Consider the following 19429-nt stretch of genomic DNA (forward strand, 5'->3'; position numbering starts at 1 on the left):
ATTAATTTGAAGTTATGAAGCCTTCTTTTTATTTTGTGACTAAAGTAACATTAGAAACATGAATCCTAGTAAAGTGAAATTGCCTCTCAGTGGTCCTAGAAACACCAATATGCTTCCAGGCATTTCAAGAGGACACAGGGTAAAGATCAAACACGGTAGATCAAGAACTCACAGCTAAATTTTGGCTGTGACTGTGCAGCGGCATAGTAGGAAGAGTGGTAATCAGCCACGTGTTATTGTAAGCCATCTGTGCACGCAGAGTATAGGTCAGGAAGGTACCTTGGTAAGATGACAATGCTATTTATTACATACAGTTTTCATCAGTAGATTGCAAAATGTTTTGCAAGCAAGTTTTACCAATATCTGCATTTTAAAAATAGAAAAAATGAGGTAAAGGGAGAGTGAAGTATCTGCCATGTATCAGGCTGATGACAGAGCCTGGAGTTCAACTCATATGTCATGTGTTAAGGAACACGTGTGACTGTACATGGGTGCCGGAGTGGCATATGCACCCTGACAAAATGAATTTGGTTTGAAAAGAATCCGATCAGCACAGAATCCAAGCAAATGTCTTGCCATCCACAGGGAGAACAAAGTGGTGACAGAAATAGAGGACGCTATTTTGTAGCTCCCACTGTGTCTAGCTGTCTTTATATATGGTGTCCTGTTTGGAAGTGACAAGATTTCTTGTTACTTTGATCCGTCTCATAGCAAATCTGTGTGTATGGTGCATATGGTGCTATGTAACAAATTTCAAAATTTGGTACTATTCTATTTCAACACTTTGTGAACAAATGTCCAGCTTGAACAAAAACAAGATTAATGAAAGCAATATCTAATGCCAGTTTAAGTGTGAAAATACTTCCAGGTGAGAACTCAAAAACAAAATAAAATATCGAGGAATTTATATTTCTATAACAGAAGAAAAATGAAAATCCATGTTATGTTCTTTAGTAATTGCATTTTTTTTGTTGTTGTTTGTTAGAGAAAGGAACACATGCAATTTTAGGGTACAATTTTACCTTTTCTGTAACATTTTAACATAGGTTTTGAAAGTCCTTAGAGTTACCAGTTTTGCTTTGAAAGAGCACATCCTGTAGGCTGTGATAATATCACTTCCTTTAGGTAGCAGCAGCAGCCGTGAGAAGCAGACTAACATTAGATATGTGTGAATTTAGTCCAGATGAAAATGTTCTTGTTTGAGATAATTGTAAGCAGAGAATTTTACGCTGAAATAGGGAAGAAAATGATGATATGGGCTTTCAGATCTGGACCGAGTGTAGTTACACTGTTACTAATACAAAGGGATCTCAGGAAGTGTGTAGAATGGCTAGGAAAGAAAATGTGTTATAATCCAGAAAAACTCAATAATGAGATCTTATGTGTCAAGGAATAAGATGACTGCCAGAGACCTCTGAAAGGCATTTTTATACTCACCCTTTACTACAGTATATCCTAGATATGGCTAGGATATGTGCGAGTGCTAGGTTAGCCACTGCAATACAAGGGAAATTGTGGCTTAGGAGAGTAAGTCACTCTTAGGAATAGTAAGCTATTAAAACAGCCTCGCAAGAGGATACAGTGAAACTAAAATTTCTGTTGAATATAAGCTCTGTATGCCAGCTTTCTGCAGATAGGGGAATTTAGCTCTCTAACAAGTGCAACTCTAAGTCTCCTGATGCAAAATTATGTTAGCAAACTGGAGAGGATTCAAAAGTAACGATGAGATCAGTAAAAACATGGAAGAAGTTTTATGAAGAATTAGAAGAGAGTATGCCAGAAGAGATTTATTGGGAAAAAGAAGAGGGGGGGAGGGAGGAAGAAAATGGAAAAAAAGAATCAGTTGTGTGAGTTGTATGTGATTTTTTTTTTCTCATCTTTTGCATGTTTCTTCATATTCTCAGGCAAAATACTTAAGATGAGGGTTAAAACTTAAAGTATATCTGCATCTTACAAAAAGATATGATTGTGGCATTGCAACTAATTTAACTGAACCTTGAAAGTTGCAGGTTCTGATCAAATTGAAACACTGTAAGACATTGAAATGCATAGGTACATGTTAAGATGAGGAGCTTTAACCATCTGCAAGTCTTTCGGAAGCGTAGTAGAACGTGGCTTAACTGAGTATAATGAACTGGAATTATGCACATGAAATTTTAGTCTTGTGTGGAACACTCTTGGGTAAAATAAAGGAAAGTACCTGACATTTAAGTCATTTTAAAGTGGACTGAACAAAGCTAGATATCGCTTTGTAGCTGATGGACAAAAATGCTTAAGCATATCTTCTTTTACTATCTGTTGATTTGTGTAATTATTCTCAGATGGCTGTTATGTATGGACAAAATTACTATATCCTAAAACATTATCTTAGGCACAGTGTTTTAGGCATTTAACGCTAAGAACTATGTTGTGTTGTGCTGCATCGATTGTCAGGCTGACAGACTCTGAGGAAGATGATCATGAAAAGGCTTGCTTCAAAAAAGGTTTGTAAAGCGTTGGTTAAGTTGCTATGATTATTTTGAGAGAGAAGGAAGGGAGTGAGTGTATTTTGTTTTTCTTTTCCTTAACTCCCCAAAGGGGCTGAATGATTTTTTAACTATGAACAATACCTGTAGCTACATAAATAAAATATGGAGTGTTTGATCAATGTGTGTACTTCAAGGAGAGTAACCTAATCACCTGAAGCTGTTTGGGAGCTCTGTACAGCTGCAGTGAGTTGGCTTTTTTTTCCACTCTGAGCACAATCATAGAATGGGTCTGGTTGGAAGGGACCTCAAAGATCATCTAGTTCCAACCCCCCTGCCATAGGTAGGGATGCCACAATATCATAAATAAAGTGATTATAACATCATCACGTCATCATAAAATGGATGATGTACTTAGCAGCTCATGTGGTGTAGCAGCTTTCACAGGGCTAAAATTTTGAAAAGATCTGACTCCATTAAGTAGCCCAATGTACAGTGCTAATCAATGTGCCACTTGCTATGGGGGAAACTAGCATTTCAATCTAATTTGTTTTATATTTGCAGTTGAAGAGGTCAAATCTAGTACTTGATAACTGATGGAGGAAGAAGTTTGGAGGAGGGTGCAGAAAGGGAAGAGTTGGGGGAAAATATTTTCATAATCTTAAAAAAAATTGCAAGTGAATGTCAAGCAACTAGATTAAGAGACATTAATATGTTACTGGTACACGATTTGTACTTCTACTTTATGAAAATAATTATAAATATCTGCGTATTGTAATCATTTCGGTTAATTTTTGCAACATTTTTCTCCGTGCTAGCTTGTGGTGGTTTTGCCCAACTGGGTAGCTGAACTCACTCCCCCTCCTCAAATGGAAAGGGGGAGAAAATACGATGGAAAGGGCTCAAGGGTTGAGATAAGGACAGGGAGATCACTCAGCAATTATTGTCACAGGCGAAACAGACTCAGCATACAGAGATTAATGTAATTTATTACCTATTACTAACAAGCTAGAGCATTGAGAACCAATACAAACAAACAACCCAGCTCCTGCTGCACCCCCAGCCTCCTCGCTGGCAGGGCAGTGTGAGAAGCTGAAAAGTCTTGACTCAGTGTAAGCACTGCTCTGCAACAATTAAGTAGGAGACATTTCTTCTCAGAAAGAGCAGTCAGGCATTGGAACGGGTTGCCCACGGAAGTGGTGGTGTCACTGTCCCTGGGGTTGTTCAAGGAAAGGTTGGATCTGGTGCGTAGGGACGTGGTTTAGTGGGTGACATTGGTAGCAGGGTGATGGTTGGACCAGATGATCCTGAAGGTCTTTTCCAACCTTAACGATTCTGTTACACTGATGAGAGGCTAGAGACTGAGCTGGAAAACGTCATGTGGAACGTGTGGAACAAGGTAGATAAGGCTGCAATTTGCTAGGTCCTGCAGTTTTGCTACCTAACCTTACCCATAAAAGTGGCCTAGAAAGCTGTAGAGGAACTCTATCAAGGAGTGTAGCCAGGGAACCAGGAATAACGTCTTTGAACAAATGGAGGGGAGATTTAGCTTGGATATGACATGAGGAAGAAATTCTTCACTTGGAGCACAAAGCACACATGGGAATTAGGGCTGAAGATGCACCTTGCTTCTGTTCTTTTCTGTAAAGAATAGAATGAAATTACCTAAAAAACAGTGTTAAAAATAAACCCAGGGCACAGGATGGGAGGTGGAGGGCAGCCCCTGTGGCGGAGGGGTAGCCTTTCTCTTTGGCAAGCCAAATGGCCCGGGGGAGCCAGCCCCAGAAAAGGGGCCATCAGCCCCCCCAACCCTCCTCCTTGTCCACATGAGGGCATCTTCCAGGCCGCTCCCAACACAGCTGCCTTTGGCCATGCGTGGGCCACTCCATCACAGAGGCTTGCTGAGGTCACAGTGGCCACCACTGCCCCGCCTTTGCTGTGGGCCCTATAAAACAGGACCCCTGCAGCTGGCCCACCATTTGCTGAGCATCTAGGCACTCTGCCAGCTTGTGCGGCAGGAAGGAGACTAGAAGCAGCTAGGCAAGCAGCAGGCCTCCTTGGTGTGCAAGGACAGCGATGCAGTCCGATGAAGCACCAAGAAGGAAGGCACCTGACCAGAAGGAGATGTGTTGTGGGCGGAGGGATAGCACCGGTGGCACAAGAGACACCAGTGCCCAAGGGACCTCTGGCACCTGGCCCACAGACAGATACAGGTGGTACCGTTGGCAACGCAACGATGCGGGGAACAGGCCGGCCCGTCAAACATCCAGTGACAGGGGGCCTGGGCCTAATCATAGGAGCAACAGTGATGTGGGGTGAAGGTGGGAACATCAGGCAGAGAGCCGTGGGGAGCAGAGGCGTGCCTGTAGTCCGGAGCACAGTGCAGGACCCGGTAATGGCCGTAAGCCAGACAGCAGTGTTGGACCCATGCATGAAAATCAACCCGACGGTGGCATGGGAACGAGGCATGGAACTGGAAGAGCCCCTGGTTCAGCACCATGGCCTGAGAACATTCCAGATGGAAGGCATCCCCTTTGGGCAGTCCTGGGCAAGGACTGGCTTAGCCTTCTGCCAAACACTGTGGAGCCCATGGAGCTGGATCCACCAGATGTGGAGGAACCAATGGAAGTGGATCCACCTCAGCCAGAACAGACCTGGGACTACTGCGGCATGTCTTTGTGCTCTGCCATCTGAGAGCACCAACAGCATTGCAGGAGTGCCCGGTGAGCCCCCTACTCGTTGCTCAGGCTCCATCGCAAGCATTAGCTTGGAGTCACCAAACACCACGGACATCTCACAGGCTTACCAGCGTGATGTCCCAGCAATAAACAGCTCTTGCCGATTTTCAGAGGTTGTGTGAGTGCTTCTTTTCGGGGGGGGGGGGAGGAGGAAATGGACTAAAGTTGCACCAGGGGAGGTTTAGGTTGGATATTAGGAAGACCTTCTTTACTGAAAGGGTTGTTAGGCACTGGAATGGGCTGCCCAGGGAAGTGGTTGAGTCACCATCCTTGAAGGTCTTTAAAACACGTTTAGATGTAGAGCTTAGTGATATGGTTTAGTGGAGGACTTGTTAGTGTTAGGTCAGAGGTTGGACTAGGTGATTTTGAAGGTCTCTTCCAACCTAGATGATTCTGTGAACAACAAAAAAAATACCTTCCTCTCCATTCACTCTCTTCTACATCCTCCCCCGGAGCAGTGCAGGGGAATAGGGAAGGGGGGCTGTGGTCAGCCCCTAATGCTTTGTCTCTGCTGTTCCTTCATGGTCACTCTCTGCCCCTGCCAGCACGGGTCCCCCACGGGCGGCAGCTCCCCCCAGACCCCCTACTCCTGCATGGGCTCCTCTCCACAGGCTGCAGCTCCGGCCCGGGGCCTGCTCCTGCAGGGGCTCTCCATGGGCTACAGCTTCCTCCAGGCCACATCCACCTGCTCCACCAGGGGCTCCTCCATGGGTCGCAGCGTGGAGCTCGGCTCCATGTGGGACCCACGGGCTGCAGGGGGACAGCCTGCTCCACCAGGGGCCTCTCCACAGGCTGCAGAGGAACTGCTGCTGCGTGCCTGGAGCACCTTCTGCCCTCCTGCACTGACCTTGGGGTCTGCAGGGCTGGTTCTCACTCCTTTCTGCCAGCGGCTGTGGTGCAGCAGCTTTTTTTTCTCCCCTTCTTTAAATCAGCTCTCCCAGAGGCCCAACCAGTGTTACTCCCTGGCTCAGCTCTGGCCAGCAGCAGGTCCCTTTGGAGCCATCTCTGGTCTGACATGGGGCAGCTGCTGGACTCTGCTCACAGAATCCACCCCTGCAGCCCCCATTACCATAAACCTTGCTATGTAAACCCAATACATAGGTAACTGCAGTGACTTTTTTTAACCATTGCTTTCTGTAATATAAGGGATGATTTGAAATTAACATAAATATGATACAATTTGAAAGAGATAATGGTGCACAGTGAAACCGCAACACTGTGAGTGTGAGGTGAAACTATGAGGTGATGCCCTTTCAGCAGAGACCATTTTTTCCCGACAGAACTGAAATCTAATTAAACAGATTTTTTTATCCCTCATGTATTTAAAAAAAAAACACAAAGGTTCAGAACACACATTCAGGCATCAAAAGACCAAGGGAGCTGCATGATTAATCTGAAGTAAAAGTACAGAAGTCTTTCATTATTCATCAGTTAATGACAGTTAGGAGCAAGCTGCAATGTTTCGATAAATGAGAGGTGTAAAGTGCTGGTGTGAAGCAGCCGTCTTCTCCTCAAAGTAGAACACAAGACTTGAACAAGCTCCTCAATGAAAATGCTAATTCCACATGATTAATCCTTTCTTCTTTCCTGTCAACATGAATATTAAGTAACTTCCTTTCCAGGGTCACTGTTGACTTGTAGCTGCTTTACTACAGGCTCCCACACACAGCCTGACCTTAACACTTAAAATGGCCCTTGTTGTTCCTGCCCTTTTGAACTATCCTTCTCGCTCCTCCTTGTCATGCCGAAGGAGGCTTTTGTGGGCTGACTTGCAAGTGGCAAACAGGCTGGGCTCAGGAGCAGTTGCCCATGGGCTGCATGGTGCTGATTGCTCCTTCCTTTAAGTAAGTGGTAGCTTCGGGGAAGTTGGTGATGAGTCAGCATTCTGGTTCAGGCAAGGCAAGAAAAGGCTGTTCTCCCCTGTGCATGTTTATGGGAGTGGCCGCAATTGCTGAGCTGTAGGTATAAGTATTTCATTTGTCGTGGCTGTGTGGTTTACAATAGCTAATTTTCTTTAGAGGCCTAATACTCTAAAATATTGTATTGCTCACTGTGATGCAGCCATGCTTTCCCATGGGTGATCTCTCTCCTTTCCATTTCAGCATTATGTATAAGCTAATACAGACTTAAAGGTAAAAGATACGGTATGCTAGTTATCACATACACACGGGTATATTAGCCACTGTGATTAAAAAATTGAATTTCATTTTTATGGTATTTGTGTGAGGAAAAGAAACAAGACCTGGTCTACAGCTTGATCTTCAATGTAGTTCTTCATAGTATGCTGAGTAAATCTGTAGCATAAAGATATTATTAAATCAATATAGGCATGGCTATTATAAAAACTGATTTAAAAGATGACTGTGCCCTGTGGATGCATTCCAGATAATAACTTGACCCTCTCTTTCCTTTATAGTATCCCACAGTGACCCCTACCACCTGCATATACTTTTGTTATGTTCCTCTCAGCTCTTAATCATGCATCACACCAACTGTTCCTTTGGTGTAGATGGGCTAGCAGATGGGGCATCGATGCCATGTAGGTTCTTTGACTCTGTTAATGACTAGATACACTGCCCCTCCTCTTTTGTGAATATCTGCAATATCTCCGGTTGCAGCCAGGTTACTTAGAGTGTAGCAATGTCACTTCTGGAAAGTGGAAGTCTCTTATGGCATGTTAAAACACACTGTTTAGAAATGTAATTGTCACTCAGAGTGAAGGTAAGGTCTGCTTGATAAAATTTTCAGATAGATTGTTAAGATTTGAAAATAAGGAACAGTTTGAATTGTTTCTGTAATCTTAAAGGAGAACAAAAACTTCTGCTTATTCCTCTCTGATTATAGGGGGGAACCAATCTCCTCGAGACAGGCTGTGTAAAATCAGGTGTCTTATTTGGATGTTGGTTAGGTTCCTTCTGTGGTCGTTGAAAAGACTTGTGTTAGTGGTTCATCCTGCTCCTCCTGACCTTAAAAACTGCGTTAGGATGGTATGAATCTCTTTGGAACCACATTCGTTTTCCACTGAATATCGAACAAGCCTGTATGTGTAAGTTAGATAGCTAAAGTGAGTTCTCTGTTTAAGGCTTCATTTCAGAAGAAAGAGCTGTTGAGAAAGGGGAAAAAGAATTAATATATTTCTACCAAATGTTAGAATTAAATACATTTTGTGCTCATCTATTCACTGATTATACAAGTCTTGAGTGTAAGGATGCAGTCCTATGCTTTCTAAATGGATAATGAAAAAGAGACTATTGTTTTTTTGCAGCTGAGAGTTTGACGATGCCTCTTGTTATGAAACTGAACTTTGTGTTAAAAAAATTGGGATAAATGTTTTACAATTTTAGTGATAAGCAGCAGTATTCAGAGTAGATCTATCTGAGAAACAGCTGACTTGAAAATTATATTGGAATGTAAACTTACCAGTTGCATTATTTTTCTGATTATTCTCAGTGGTCTTCCCCTCCTCTCTCACATGATCTTCCCCTCTCCCATGCGTCTATTCCTTACGGGATTGTTGACATATGTCTTTCAAGTAAATTATATTCAAGCTGCAACAGGGGAGGTTCAGGCTGGATATCAGGAAGAGGTTCTTCACCGAGAGGGTGGTCAGGCACTGGAACATGCTCCCCAGGGACGTAGTCAGGGCACCAAGCCCGTCAGAGTTTAAGAAGTGTTTGGACTATGCTCCCAGTCATATGGCCTGAACTTTTGGATAGACCTGTCTGGAGCCAGGAGTTGGACTTGAGGATCCTTGTGGGTCCATTCCAACTCAGGGTATTTTATGATATATTCCTGTTCATTTGTTTGATAAAAGCATATAGTATGATAGTGTGGTATGGATAGTTATGTTCAGGAGCTGCTAAAAAGTGGGAGTGCCATCAGTCGGTAAGCAGGAGTTGCATAGTTCTAGTTAAGAGCTAGGTTTCTATTTTGCTTCAGAGTAAACTGAACTAGTACAGTGAAGTTTATTTTAACCTCTGCTTAGGCTGTTTACTCTCTGTCAGAATTAATTAAAGATAACTTTGATTATGGAAAAAAATCTGTTGTGCTGAACTTTTATGATTTCCTTCAGTAGTATTGTGGTATTACCTGGGAGGATGAGGATGTCATGCTTTGGGCCACGTACTGCAGTGCAGTCAGAAGGGAGGCTCCATAGTTGTCCTGTTTGTTAATTGAAAAAGACACCGGGAGGCTGCAAAGGTGTTAGTTACAGTTGTTATGTTCAGTGGAATTGTTTTGGGGTGAATTTTTGAGACTACCTAGTAACTGCTTTGTTTGTTTGTTTGTTTGTTTGTTTTTTTCTAAAGAAAGATCTAGAAGACACATAAATAGTCCATAGAAAACCTCAAAGTTTTTATTACTTAAATAGTGTGTGTGAGATCACCTGTTTTAGAGAGGTCCAAAGTAGGACTTAAATTTGGCTTTGAACATGTTCAAATGTTGACTTGTTTCTTGTATTAAGGTATTTTTGCAAAGAAAAGATGATTCTGCTTAATGTTTTTAAGTACAAATTTGATTTGTTTTTATAAATAAAGGGGTGTGTGTCTGTATTTTTATATCTGTCTGTGTGTATGTTCAGTGATATCTATGTAAAGTTTTCTCATGCTCTGTGTGGGAGGTTCTCTCATGACATTCATGTTTGTCTTTTCCCCAAATGTGATATGGTTTACTGATGCCACTGATGCCATTAAATTTATTTTAATTTCAAAAACTAAATATCAATGCACAATCATTGCATTGTAATTTTGCTTATTTGATTAATTAACCTGTAATGGCCTTACTGAAGCTAGTGACTCAGAGTAGTGCTCTTGCATTGGTTTTAATTAATAAAAATAGGATTTTTTTCCTACATCTTCCTTGCATAGAACGCATTAAATCTGTCCCGATTTTTCTTTTTCTAATGATTTTGTCACCCTCTGCCAGATTTCTACATACAGGTTCTAGGTTGTGGCACTGGAAATGCTTACAGACAACATGCATTTCTCCTGACTATTTGGCATTCATGCTGTGTGTATTGCTAAGGAGAGGCAGGTTAAACAGCAGAAGCAGGAGGTTAGATAATCTAGTGTCATAAAACGTGCAGTAGGTGAGAACTAGGGGACTCCTCCTGGATATGACGACAGGTCAGTAAAATTCTGTTCTATAATTCTACAGAATACAATGTTTTACAGTCTCTTAGCTGTGGAAAAACAGTGAATTTGCTTGGGCATCCATTCTGCCACGTAGATGAACAATTGGCTGAAGGCTGTAAATAAAGGGTTACAATAGATAGCAATAAACTGATTTAAAGAAAGGCATCAGTTGGTTTGCCACGGGGATCTTTTTATTTGGATTGTGTCTTGTTTAACATCTTCGTTAATAATCTGAACGAGTGGGTAAACTGCATGCTAATTAAATTCACAGATGATACTAAGCGGGGAGGTGTTGCAAACATAGGGTGGCCAGATTTTCTAAGTGAAAATCTGGACCACCTGTCATGGCAGGCACACAGAGGAAGGTTTTTAGCAGAGCTGAGGGAGGGGGTGTGCACAGAAGGACTTGACAGCTTGTGGGAAGGGAAGGAAGGCTGCCCACTCCACCCCCTCCTTAGCCAAGCACACCCTTCCTTTCCTTCTCTGGCATCCTTTGGCCTGAATCCATTGCATTTATGCTGTTTGCTGTCCTCAGGTCATGAGAAATTTACTAGGTGCCTATTAGCTAAAAAACCAAACCTATTAATCAGGGAAGATGTGAAGGATTGAGAGGACAGAAGGAAAAAGAGGCAAACTTCAGACAAATCATCCCAGTAAGCCTATCTCCCAGGGACTGGAAATCTGGATGACACAAGTATTTCTTTAAGATGAAGATTGGAGGCTGAACCTTCCCCAGTTGCCTGATTTATGTTCTTCTGACAAATGTGGACCTACGTATTTTATATAGAAGCTCTAATGGCAAAAGGGCACTCATGCCTCCCTCTCTGTATCTGTAGACTTGTTTAATGGTTGGGTTTACATAAGTGCTTGTGGGCCAGCAGGGAATGTAGCTCATGGTGCAAGGCACTGAGTAAGTGCCATATGGAAGTATTCTTTTCTCCCCTTTTTCCTGCTTATGTGAGATAGAGACGTTACTCCTCTTGTGGCCCAGCCTGTTTTGTTGTGTTTTTCTTCCCTTTTTTTTTTTTTTTTTTTAAATCATTTTTTCACATAATGTGGCTTCGGAAAAATTCAGTTCTTATGCTTCTGTCCTCCCAGGATTTTGAAGTTTGAAAACACGTTAACTGTAGCAGTCTGTGATCACATGAACATATGAATAATGGTATGTACTTCTATAATAATCCTATCTTCAGCTTTCTGGAGATGTCCTAGCCTTGATCAAGGGGAAAGATCAACCTTGTATTCTCAATAAGGCAACTGATGTTAAAGGAGAGAGAGGTGCTATTCCTTCTGCCTCTTACTTTAGGTCCTTGCCTCCGAAGGTTGCCTTCATTCTTAATTCCTTTTCTCATCCCATTAACGATGTATTGTGTAGCCTGAGGCCCTTACTGTGGCAACAGTTTGGGGGAAACCAGAAGGACTATAACTTTTGTTAGTCACAAAGTCTTGCTCTGTTTGTGCATTTAGTTGTGTCTGTGTAGAAGTTGACTCACTTGAGAGAGGGAGAGAAGGCTTGAAGTTTTGGGGTCTGGCAAAACAACGTTCTTTCTCATTTTCTCAATACTGTGCATTTTTCTTGGAGGCTTATTTGGACAGTCCCCTTGCTTTCATCAAGTTCAGTGGCAGTAATGCAGAAACCTCTGCAGTCTGATGTTGCATGTAGATGTTATGTGTTTTGCTGCAATCCAGTTCCGTATTTGCTACCTTAAACAATAGATGGTTCAAAGTGTAATGGCCATGTGACAAATGATGAGCATGTCATATTGCCTTCCTGAAGCTTTTTACTCTTGGCTTTTGTCTCCTAGGCATCTTTCCCTTGCAGTGTTATGCAAATTAACCAATTAATGACAGACAAAATGGCCTTCCTGCATTGCCATGTTTGTAATAAGAAGGGCAATGCTGTAAGTCACGTACCTATTCAGTGTGCTCTGTAGGCCACTGCGAGGGCATGATTAGCCTGACTGTGGAAGACAATTGCAGAGGCATCTGCTCGGTTAATTTTGAGAGAAAATTTACCAGATGGAGGCTGAAGATTTAAGTGATTAGAAGGTAGTAGATTGGAATACAAATTGGATTAAAAGAAATTAGATTGATATAAATCGAATTGAGTCACAACAGTTTGTGTTGTTTGTACCAAGGGGCAGTGGATTATGGGAGAAGCAGATGCTCCAATGAGATAGGAATTAATGTGGCTTTGACGGTCCATCTGGGAAGGCCTGAATATCGAGTACATCCCTAATCTCTCTCTCCATTTATCAATGCCATAATGTTAATTAGTACTTCATTCATTAAGTTACTTACAGAGGAAAAAAAATCTCACCCCTAGCCCCTCTCTGCTTGAGGATTTTCTGTTGTGCCAAGAAATGGAAATCTCTCTTTAGCTGAGCTAGTTACAGTTGACTGTTACGCTAGACCTGTGTCACTTTCCTCAAGCTTACCACTGCTTTTGGCATAAATGAAATTTATTGAGCTTTGTTTTGCAATAAACTTCTCTTCATAAATCCGGCAGCATAGTTATTTGAAGTCCTGTCTTCATGCCTACAGTACATCAATCCCTAGCTTTTAGTAATAAGCATCCTCCTCACGGTTTTAATAAAGTGTTGTATATATTCTGTTTTATATAGCTGAGTAACATTTTGTTTTATGATCAATATGTAGATATGACATTAATAGTGAGAGGCAGATCTTCTTTGAGAGGAGAGAGAGGGGGGAGAAAAAAAGGCTTGCAAGCATGTTAGTGTATGTAAGAAACTCTGGTAGAAAAAGTTGTGTGGAAGAAAAGTGCTATACGCGAAACATCTGACAAGAGGCATATCTTCAGGTCTGCAGAACTGGCTGGTGACAGAACTGTTGGCTTTGAAGTGTGTTTCTCTTACTTAAGCTGTATTGTAGAAGGTATATATACTTAAACTATGAAAAGTGACATGACAGCATGAATGATTGTTTCATTAGATGGAGGAGAATTACAAGAGGAAAGAAACCTGGAGAATATATAAAATATACCAGGATTGTGAAGGAATTAACTTTTTTTTTTTTTAAGTCACAGTCTTCTGGAAATGAAAGTGGGATAATTATATTCAAGTATGTTTAGTAAAAAATACAAAAAAGAAGAGTACTTCCTTTTCTCTCTTCCTTCCTCAAAGTATACCTAAGTATGATGCAGTAAGGTTGTATTAAGCTACTTGCTTACAGTGCAAACAAGCATCGGCAAATGCAGGTCTTCATGCTAGCCTCTTTGTGTGGTGTCAACCTGGAACTTGTCTTTCAATTTTTTCATAAATAGTTGATTATTTTTCTTAGAGATACGCACTTAAAAGCCAACAGTTCCCTAGTTGGGACTGCCATTAGCAACAGTAGGATTACTTGTGTATGGCCAAGTCAGAATTTGGTCTAAGAAAGCCCTTGGACTGGTACCTTCAGTCTGAAGAGAGACATTTCTGCTGTGTGCCGGCTGTGAATGTAAATAAGAGAAACAGCAGAGGTAAGAGAAAAATCAGTAAAGGCTACTTAAAAAAGATACAAGAATTGGCACAGTTACTGGGAGCGTTTGTGTTCTGTCACCGGGTCCAAGAGCGTTAAGTTCAGTTCTGGCTGTGAAAGTTGCAGACTTATAATTTGTGATCTAATGGGACAGGTAACTGGATGGCTTTTGGATGGGAGGAGGAAAAGAAAAAAGATTCTTCTTTTTAAATAGATTGGAAGAGCTAGTTTAAGTGGTGGATAAAGAAACATACTATTTTATTGGCTACAGGTATCATAGTTGCAAGGTAGAAAGGTTACAAATTAAGTGCATACAATGAAGCATGTGTGAAACGTGCATAGAGAGCAAAAAGAAAGTGAAGGGCACAAGGAAAGAAATGCTTTTGTGAAATTGGACGTTGGGGTGGGTGGGAGGGAAGCAAAACAAAAATAATAATTTAAAATATTTTAATTAAAGGGAGTGTATGAGGTTGAGTGCTCTCAGGTGAGCTGAATTGTACTATATGAAAGAAAAAAGAGAAAAACTAGAGTTAACAAGATATTTGCAGACAAATTTAAATGTTGTCCTAAGTTCGTAATTATTACTGATGAGAATTTCCTTAGTTAGAAAGGGAGTTGATGTTTTTTCTTCGGATATGAGTGCGGTAACAGTTAAAAGCTTGTGGCATTTTGGTGATCAAACTATGCAGTACACAAAAAGATGCAGTATTTGCAGTAAAATATGTATTTAAAAACATCTTCTAAAAACTCCCCTGCTAAATACGTGAAGGGACAAACACAAGTCACAAAGCACTGGAATAAAAATCATGGTAATCTTTTTGCGTTTAGCATGTCAGGAATTTTATCAACGTGACTTACATAGAAATAGCAAGTGATTGAACTTTCTCTAAAAGTTGCTTGTGAACATAGGGAACTGCGTGTGTCCGAGTCCTGAAAAAGCAAGCTAGCAAGAGGCATTTTCAAATGCCCTTTAAGTCTTGTGTTGCCTGTATGTATTTACCTGGTTCTTGTATATTGACATATATAGCAGAGAGGCAGTTGTGAGGAAGTTTATGCTGATTCAGAAAGTCATTACTCTTGAACATGTGAAGGAGTGCTCACACAAGATGGGGTTTAAAAAAACAATAGAATTAGAAGCTGTCTTTGTAAGAGCTTGACCTGTTTTCATCCTTGGATTTTTGGAGAAACTTTTATATCTAGTTGAAGCTTCCACAGAGAAACTGTTAGACAGATGTCCAGGGTGTAATCTGTAGGTTTCTATGTGAAAGGACTTTTGATAACAGTCATATTACTTTCAATTTTATTCTGAGATTTGCTGGTGAATTAATATTAATTGGCTGATAGTTATTTAGAAATTTATGAATACTTTTTTTCTTTTTGGATGTTTGGCTCAAGTCTTACATAAGGTGTTGGTATTATCTAGTGGGAATTTCCTGGCCATCCACGACTGGTGCAGTTCAGTGGAACAGGGTGGGGAGCCTTTGCTGCCAACGTCAGCAGTGAACTCAGCGGCTGCAGGGAACAATTTAGAGCACCAAGGTCAAGTGCCTAATGTGCTCACAGTAGGAATTCACAAAACTTTTTAACCACCTTGAGATTTATCTGTCCTTGTTTGACTGCAGGGCTTTCATCTAGCAGTGAAATATTGCAGACTTTCAAGTTGCAGGATAGGGGGAGTGTGTTAGTGACCCAAGGGAGGTTTTTATGAATGTGAGGATGAAAGAAGAGATCAAGAAAGTAAGTTTCCTTGCCTGGACAGTGCTAATACAGTTCTGAAAAAAGTGCAGTGTGAAAAGGAAGAGAGGTAGCTCTTCTTATTTCAAATTATATAAAGATGATCCACTAGGAAACCTCTTAATCAAGATCCAATTTGCACAACTGAAAACTGCACAGAACTGTTCTGCTCTGTGCTGGCTATTCTGGTTTTCCACCTGTAATGCAGTTGAATTTTCCCTGCAGTTGAAGTGTGAAACTTGTATATTGGTGTGTAAGAAAAATTTTGGAAAGAAGTGAATTGGAATAAATTTCCATTGAGTCTGCATAGTGATTTTGGAATGTTTCCCTTAAAATAATTTCATACAAGGAATAGGGTGATTATGTTGTGTATTGGATTAATGTCCATGTTTAAACAAGCAAACAAAATGGAAAGTCATTTTTTTGTTTGCAGTGTTTCCTTATGATTAAAATTGATTACACCTCTCTTAGCAAAGTCACAGTTTTATGCAACCGAAGCTGAATAGGATCAGCTTTGCAATAAGATTTGCTCAAATATTTTTAATGACAGTTTTATTGATCTGTCTTTTCTGTGGTGTCTGCTCTCCCTTCTTGGCAAATGCATGCTATAGGAAAGGTGGCTTATCTGCAGATACATGTCCTGAGGAAGTTAGGGTGTGTTGGTTAATGGATTACTTTTGCTCTAGGAAAAGCTTTCAGAGGACTTTGTCATAGCTGGCGTGGCTTTGAACAAAAACCTTACCTTGGAAGCCGTCTTGTCATTTGAGTCTGCTCCCATCTGCCAAATCTCAGGGGAGAGGGAGAGATTGTAAATTATAAATCTTCAAAATGTAATCTTTACCCTGTCACTTCGCCTGGAGGAATGCGTCTGGGATAATCAGCCTGATGCTGGTGCATCAGCCTGTACTCCAGTTGAGTCTTCTCATTATCTTGAATTTTTTGTACGTTATCTTTTGTTCAAACTAGGATGTGACTGACTGGATCTCTACTTGAGATCTCTGCGTGCTTTCAGTCAATTCTGTGGTTAAAAGGGTAGTGAAAGCAACACACTTATTCGTTATATCTAACAGATATGTATAATAAATGTGTCTGATAAGCACTTCCTAAGTGGAATAAGGCATATGAAGAAGCAAGAAAATGAACAGTAACTGTGACTGGCTTTCAGTAGATTTAACTAAGTAGCTGCAGGGGTGTCTTTTTTCAAGCCTAATGTTATCTCATATGAAAGTGTTAGTTTCCATAAGGAAAAAGGAACCCAAGCCTGGCCATGTGACAGATCCTGCATAGCCAGAAAATGTTCTCCATATGCTATTGTAGCTATCCATCATGTCCATAAAGCACATCAGTCATTTAATTGTGATTTTAATAACTTAATATCAGTTGTGTGGGTTGTTTTTTTTTGTTTGTTTGTTTGCTTTTCCTGTTTGCTGCATGGGAAATACCCAAGACATAAAAGAAGGTTATTTGACATTAACATACATTTTTGGAGCTGTCTTCTCAGTAGGATCAAATATATCCAGGCCCTTTCCTTCCTGTGTCTATTAATTTGTTGTAGGTTAATTTTTTTTCTATTAGTTTTGGTGTTTCTTTTCCTGCTAACCAGGCTGTTTGTACTCTCTGAGGAAGAGTGCATCATCGGCAAAACTCTTAAAAGTGCATTCAAAATACTATCAAAGGTACAGAACAAGCTAGTAATCTCTCAGATGCAACAGTTTGCTTTCACTTGTAGCTGGCATAAACTTTCAAATGGCAGTATGACTTTATTGGTAGATGTTTCTGTATTCCACTACTGTTTTGTAACAAACTCTACATCATGAAGTTTCAAGTTCAGTTGTCTTTGAGACATTAGTCTTCTTGGACTAGATATATAATACCCCTTTTAAGAATGACCTTTCAGAAATATTGAACTGAAAATATTTTAAAAGTAGTACACAATGCAATATATATTTTAAACTCTGCATAGTATATTTCTTCTTTTTTTTATATTGTGTGCCTGTCAGTATTTGTACAATAGAAGATTATTGTTACCTTTGTATTTTGGGGTTGTATCCAAGTATGTTAGCAGCAAAGTAAAAACAGTAGGGGGACAGAATACTAGATAAGTACTCTATAGTAAGGACGATGTCTTCTGGTATGAGTAGTGTTAAGTGGCTGTTAGTCTTACTATTGAAAATCTAGTCCCGTCTTCCTTTTGTATCAAAATATATTAGAGCTATGTCTTCAGAATTTTAAAGGAATGAAAATGTGAATCTTCAGAAAGGATATAAAGGAGCAGTAGCCTTAGAGATCAATTTAGAAAGGGCTTTTCTGTATGTAGGTACTCAGGTGTAGAAAGCTGGAAAAGACGTGGAGAGATGCAAATTGGTGGTATGTGAAGTGGCAGAATTGCTAGTGGAAAGTGGTGACAGGAGGAGATAAAGTCAGAAAGGGAGAGAGAGAGAGTACTGAAGAGGCTCCTGAAGGCAATTCTGAGATGTGTATTGTGAAACAGCATATCGCAGCATTAACGTGTAAGCTGATACTATATACATATATGTAACTGCTCATCAGTTACAAGAAAATCACTAGCCTTTCTGATACGTATTCTGTGCCTTTCCTGATTAGCTCAGTAGCCGTGAACATTTTGCTGACTTACTTTAGAAATGAATGAAATCACTGTGAACTTGGTCTGTGTTGTTGCTTTTTGTGTATGACAGACCACTTGCTTATTAGCTGCTTATATAGAGAGGAGGGTTAATAGGTGAAATCAGCTTTTGCTCTTGATGTGAAGCTAATAAATTAAAACTGGAAGAGCATGAAATGTTGTAAACGAAAAGGGTTTTCCTTGACATTTGAATGATGGTGGAATAGGAGCACTAGAAGGTGACAAATGCCTTTTTCTGGGAAGATGTGTGTATCATACCCATTCATCCCATTACCTTTTGTGAAGGTATGGTGAAAAGGGTACAATATTGACTCAGTTTTCTTTTCTACTTACTGCTGTGTCTCTATAGCAAATCAGTTTCTTTGATTCTTTGATATTTTTTTAATGTGTCCAAATTTAGTTAGGGTTATTTGGATACAGAATCAACCAGGCTAAATTGAAAATCAAAAGTATTCTGCTTATATGCTATTGGCGCAGCTGTAACTATATGGTACATTGGATCTCCGAGGAAACTTGTGAGGAAGTCAGAGTATCTTACAGCAAATCCGTAAGGCTTGTTGCTAATTATGAGAATAGAATTCATCAGCAATAGTGTTGATATGGTTGAAATGAATGAGTGACAGTTGTCTTTTATACTTTCAAAAGAGTAGTCTTGAAGATGATCACAGAACCATAGAATGGTTGGGTTAGGAAGGGGCCCTAAAGACCACCCAGTTCCAACCTCCCTGCCATGGGCAGGGACACCTCCCACTAGAACAGGCTGCTCAAAGCCCCATCCAGCCTGGCCTTGAACACCTACAGGGATGGGGAATCCACAATTTCTCTGGGCAACCTGTTCAAGTGCCTCACCACCCTCTGAGTGAAGAATTTTCTCCTAAAATCTAATTTAAGTTTCCCCTCTTTTAGTTTAAGACCATTCCCCCTTGTCCTATCATTATCTACCTGAGTAGAGAGTCCTTCTCCATCTTTTTTATAAGACCCCTTTAAGTACTGAAAGGCTGCAATGAGGTCTCACCAGAGCCTTCTCTTATTCAAGCTGAACATCCCCAGCTCTCTCAGCCTTTCTTCATAGGAGAGGTGCTCCAGCCCTCTGATAATCTTTGTGGCCCTCCTCTGGACTTGCTCTAACAACCCCACATCTTTCTTGCGCTGGGGGCCCCAGACCTGGACACAGCACTCCAAGTTGGGCCTCACAAGGGCAGAGCAGAGGGGGACAATCACCTCCCTTGACCTGCT

The 19429-nt window shown here is 40.8% G+C and overlaps 1 protein-coding gene across 1 annotated transcript in view; it reads left to right on the forward strand.

The window, feature by feature from the left end:
• The first annotated feature begins 4551 nt into the window (after positions 1–4551).
• ROBO2 (roundabout guidance receptor 2) overlaps positions 4552–19429 on the forward strand; it is a 435081-nt gene continuing 420203 nt past the window's right edge. The window contains exon 1 of the mRNA XM_050710499.1: positions 4552–5013. Within this exon, the coding sequence (XP_050566456.1) occupies positions 4552–5013 (462 nt within the window). The remainder of the gene's footprint in view (positions 5014–19429) is intronic.

Source organism: Cygnus atratus, chromosome 1 (assembly GCF_013377495.2).
Source record: "Cygnus atratus isolate AKBS03 ecotype Queensland, Australia chromosome 1, CAtr_DNAZoo_HiC_assembly, whole genome shotgun sequence".
Taxonomy (NCBI): Eukaryota; Metazoa; Chordata; class Aves; order Anseriformes; family Anatidae; genus Cygnus; species Cygnus atratus.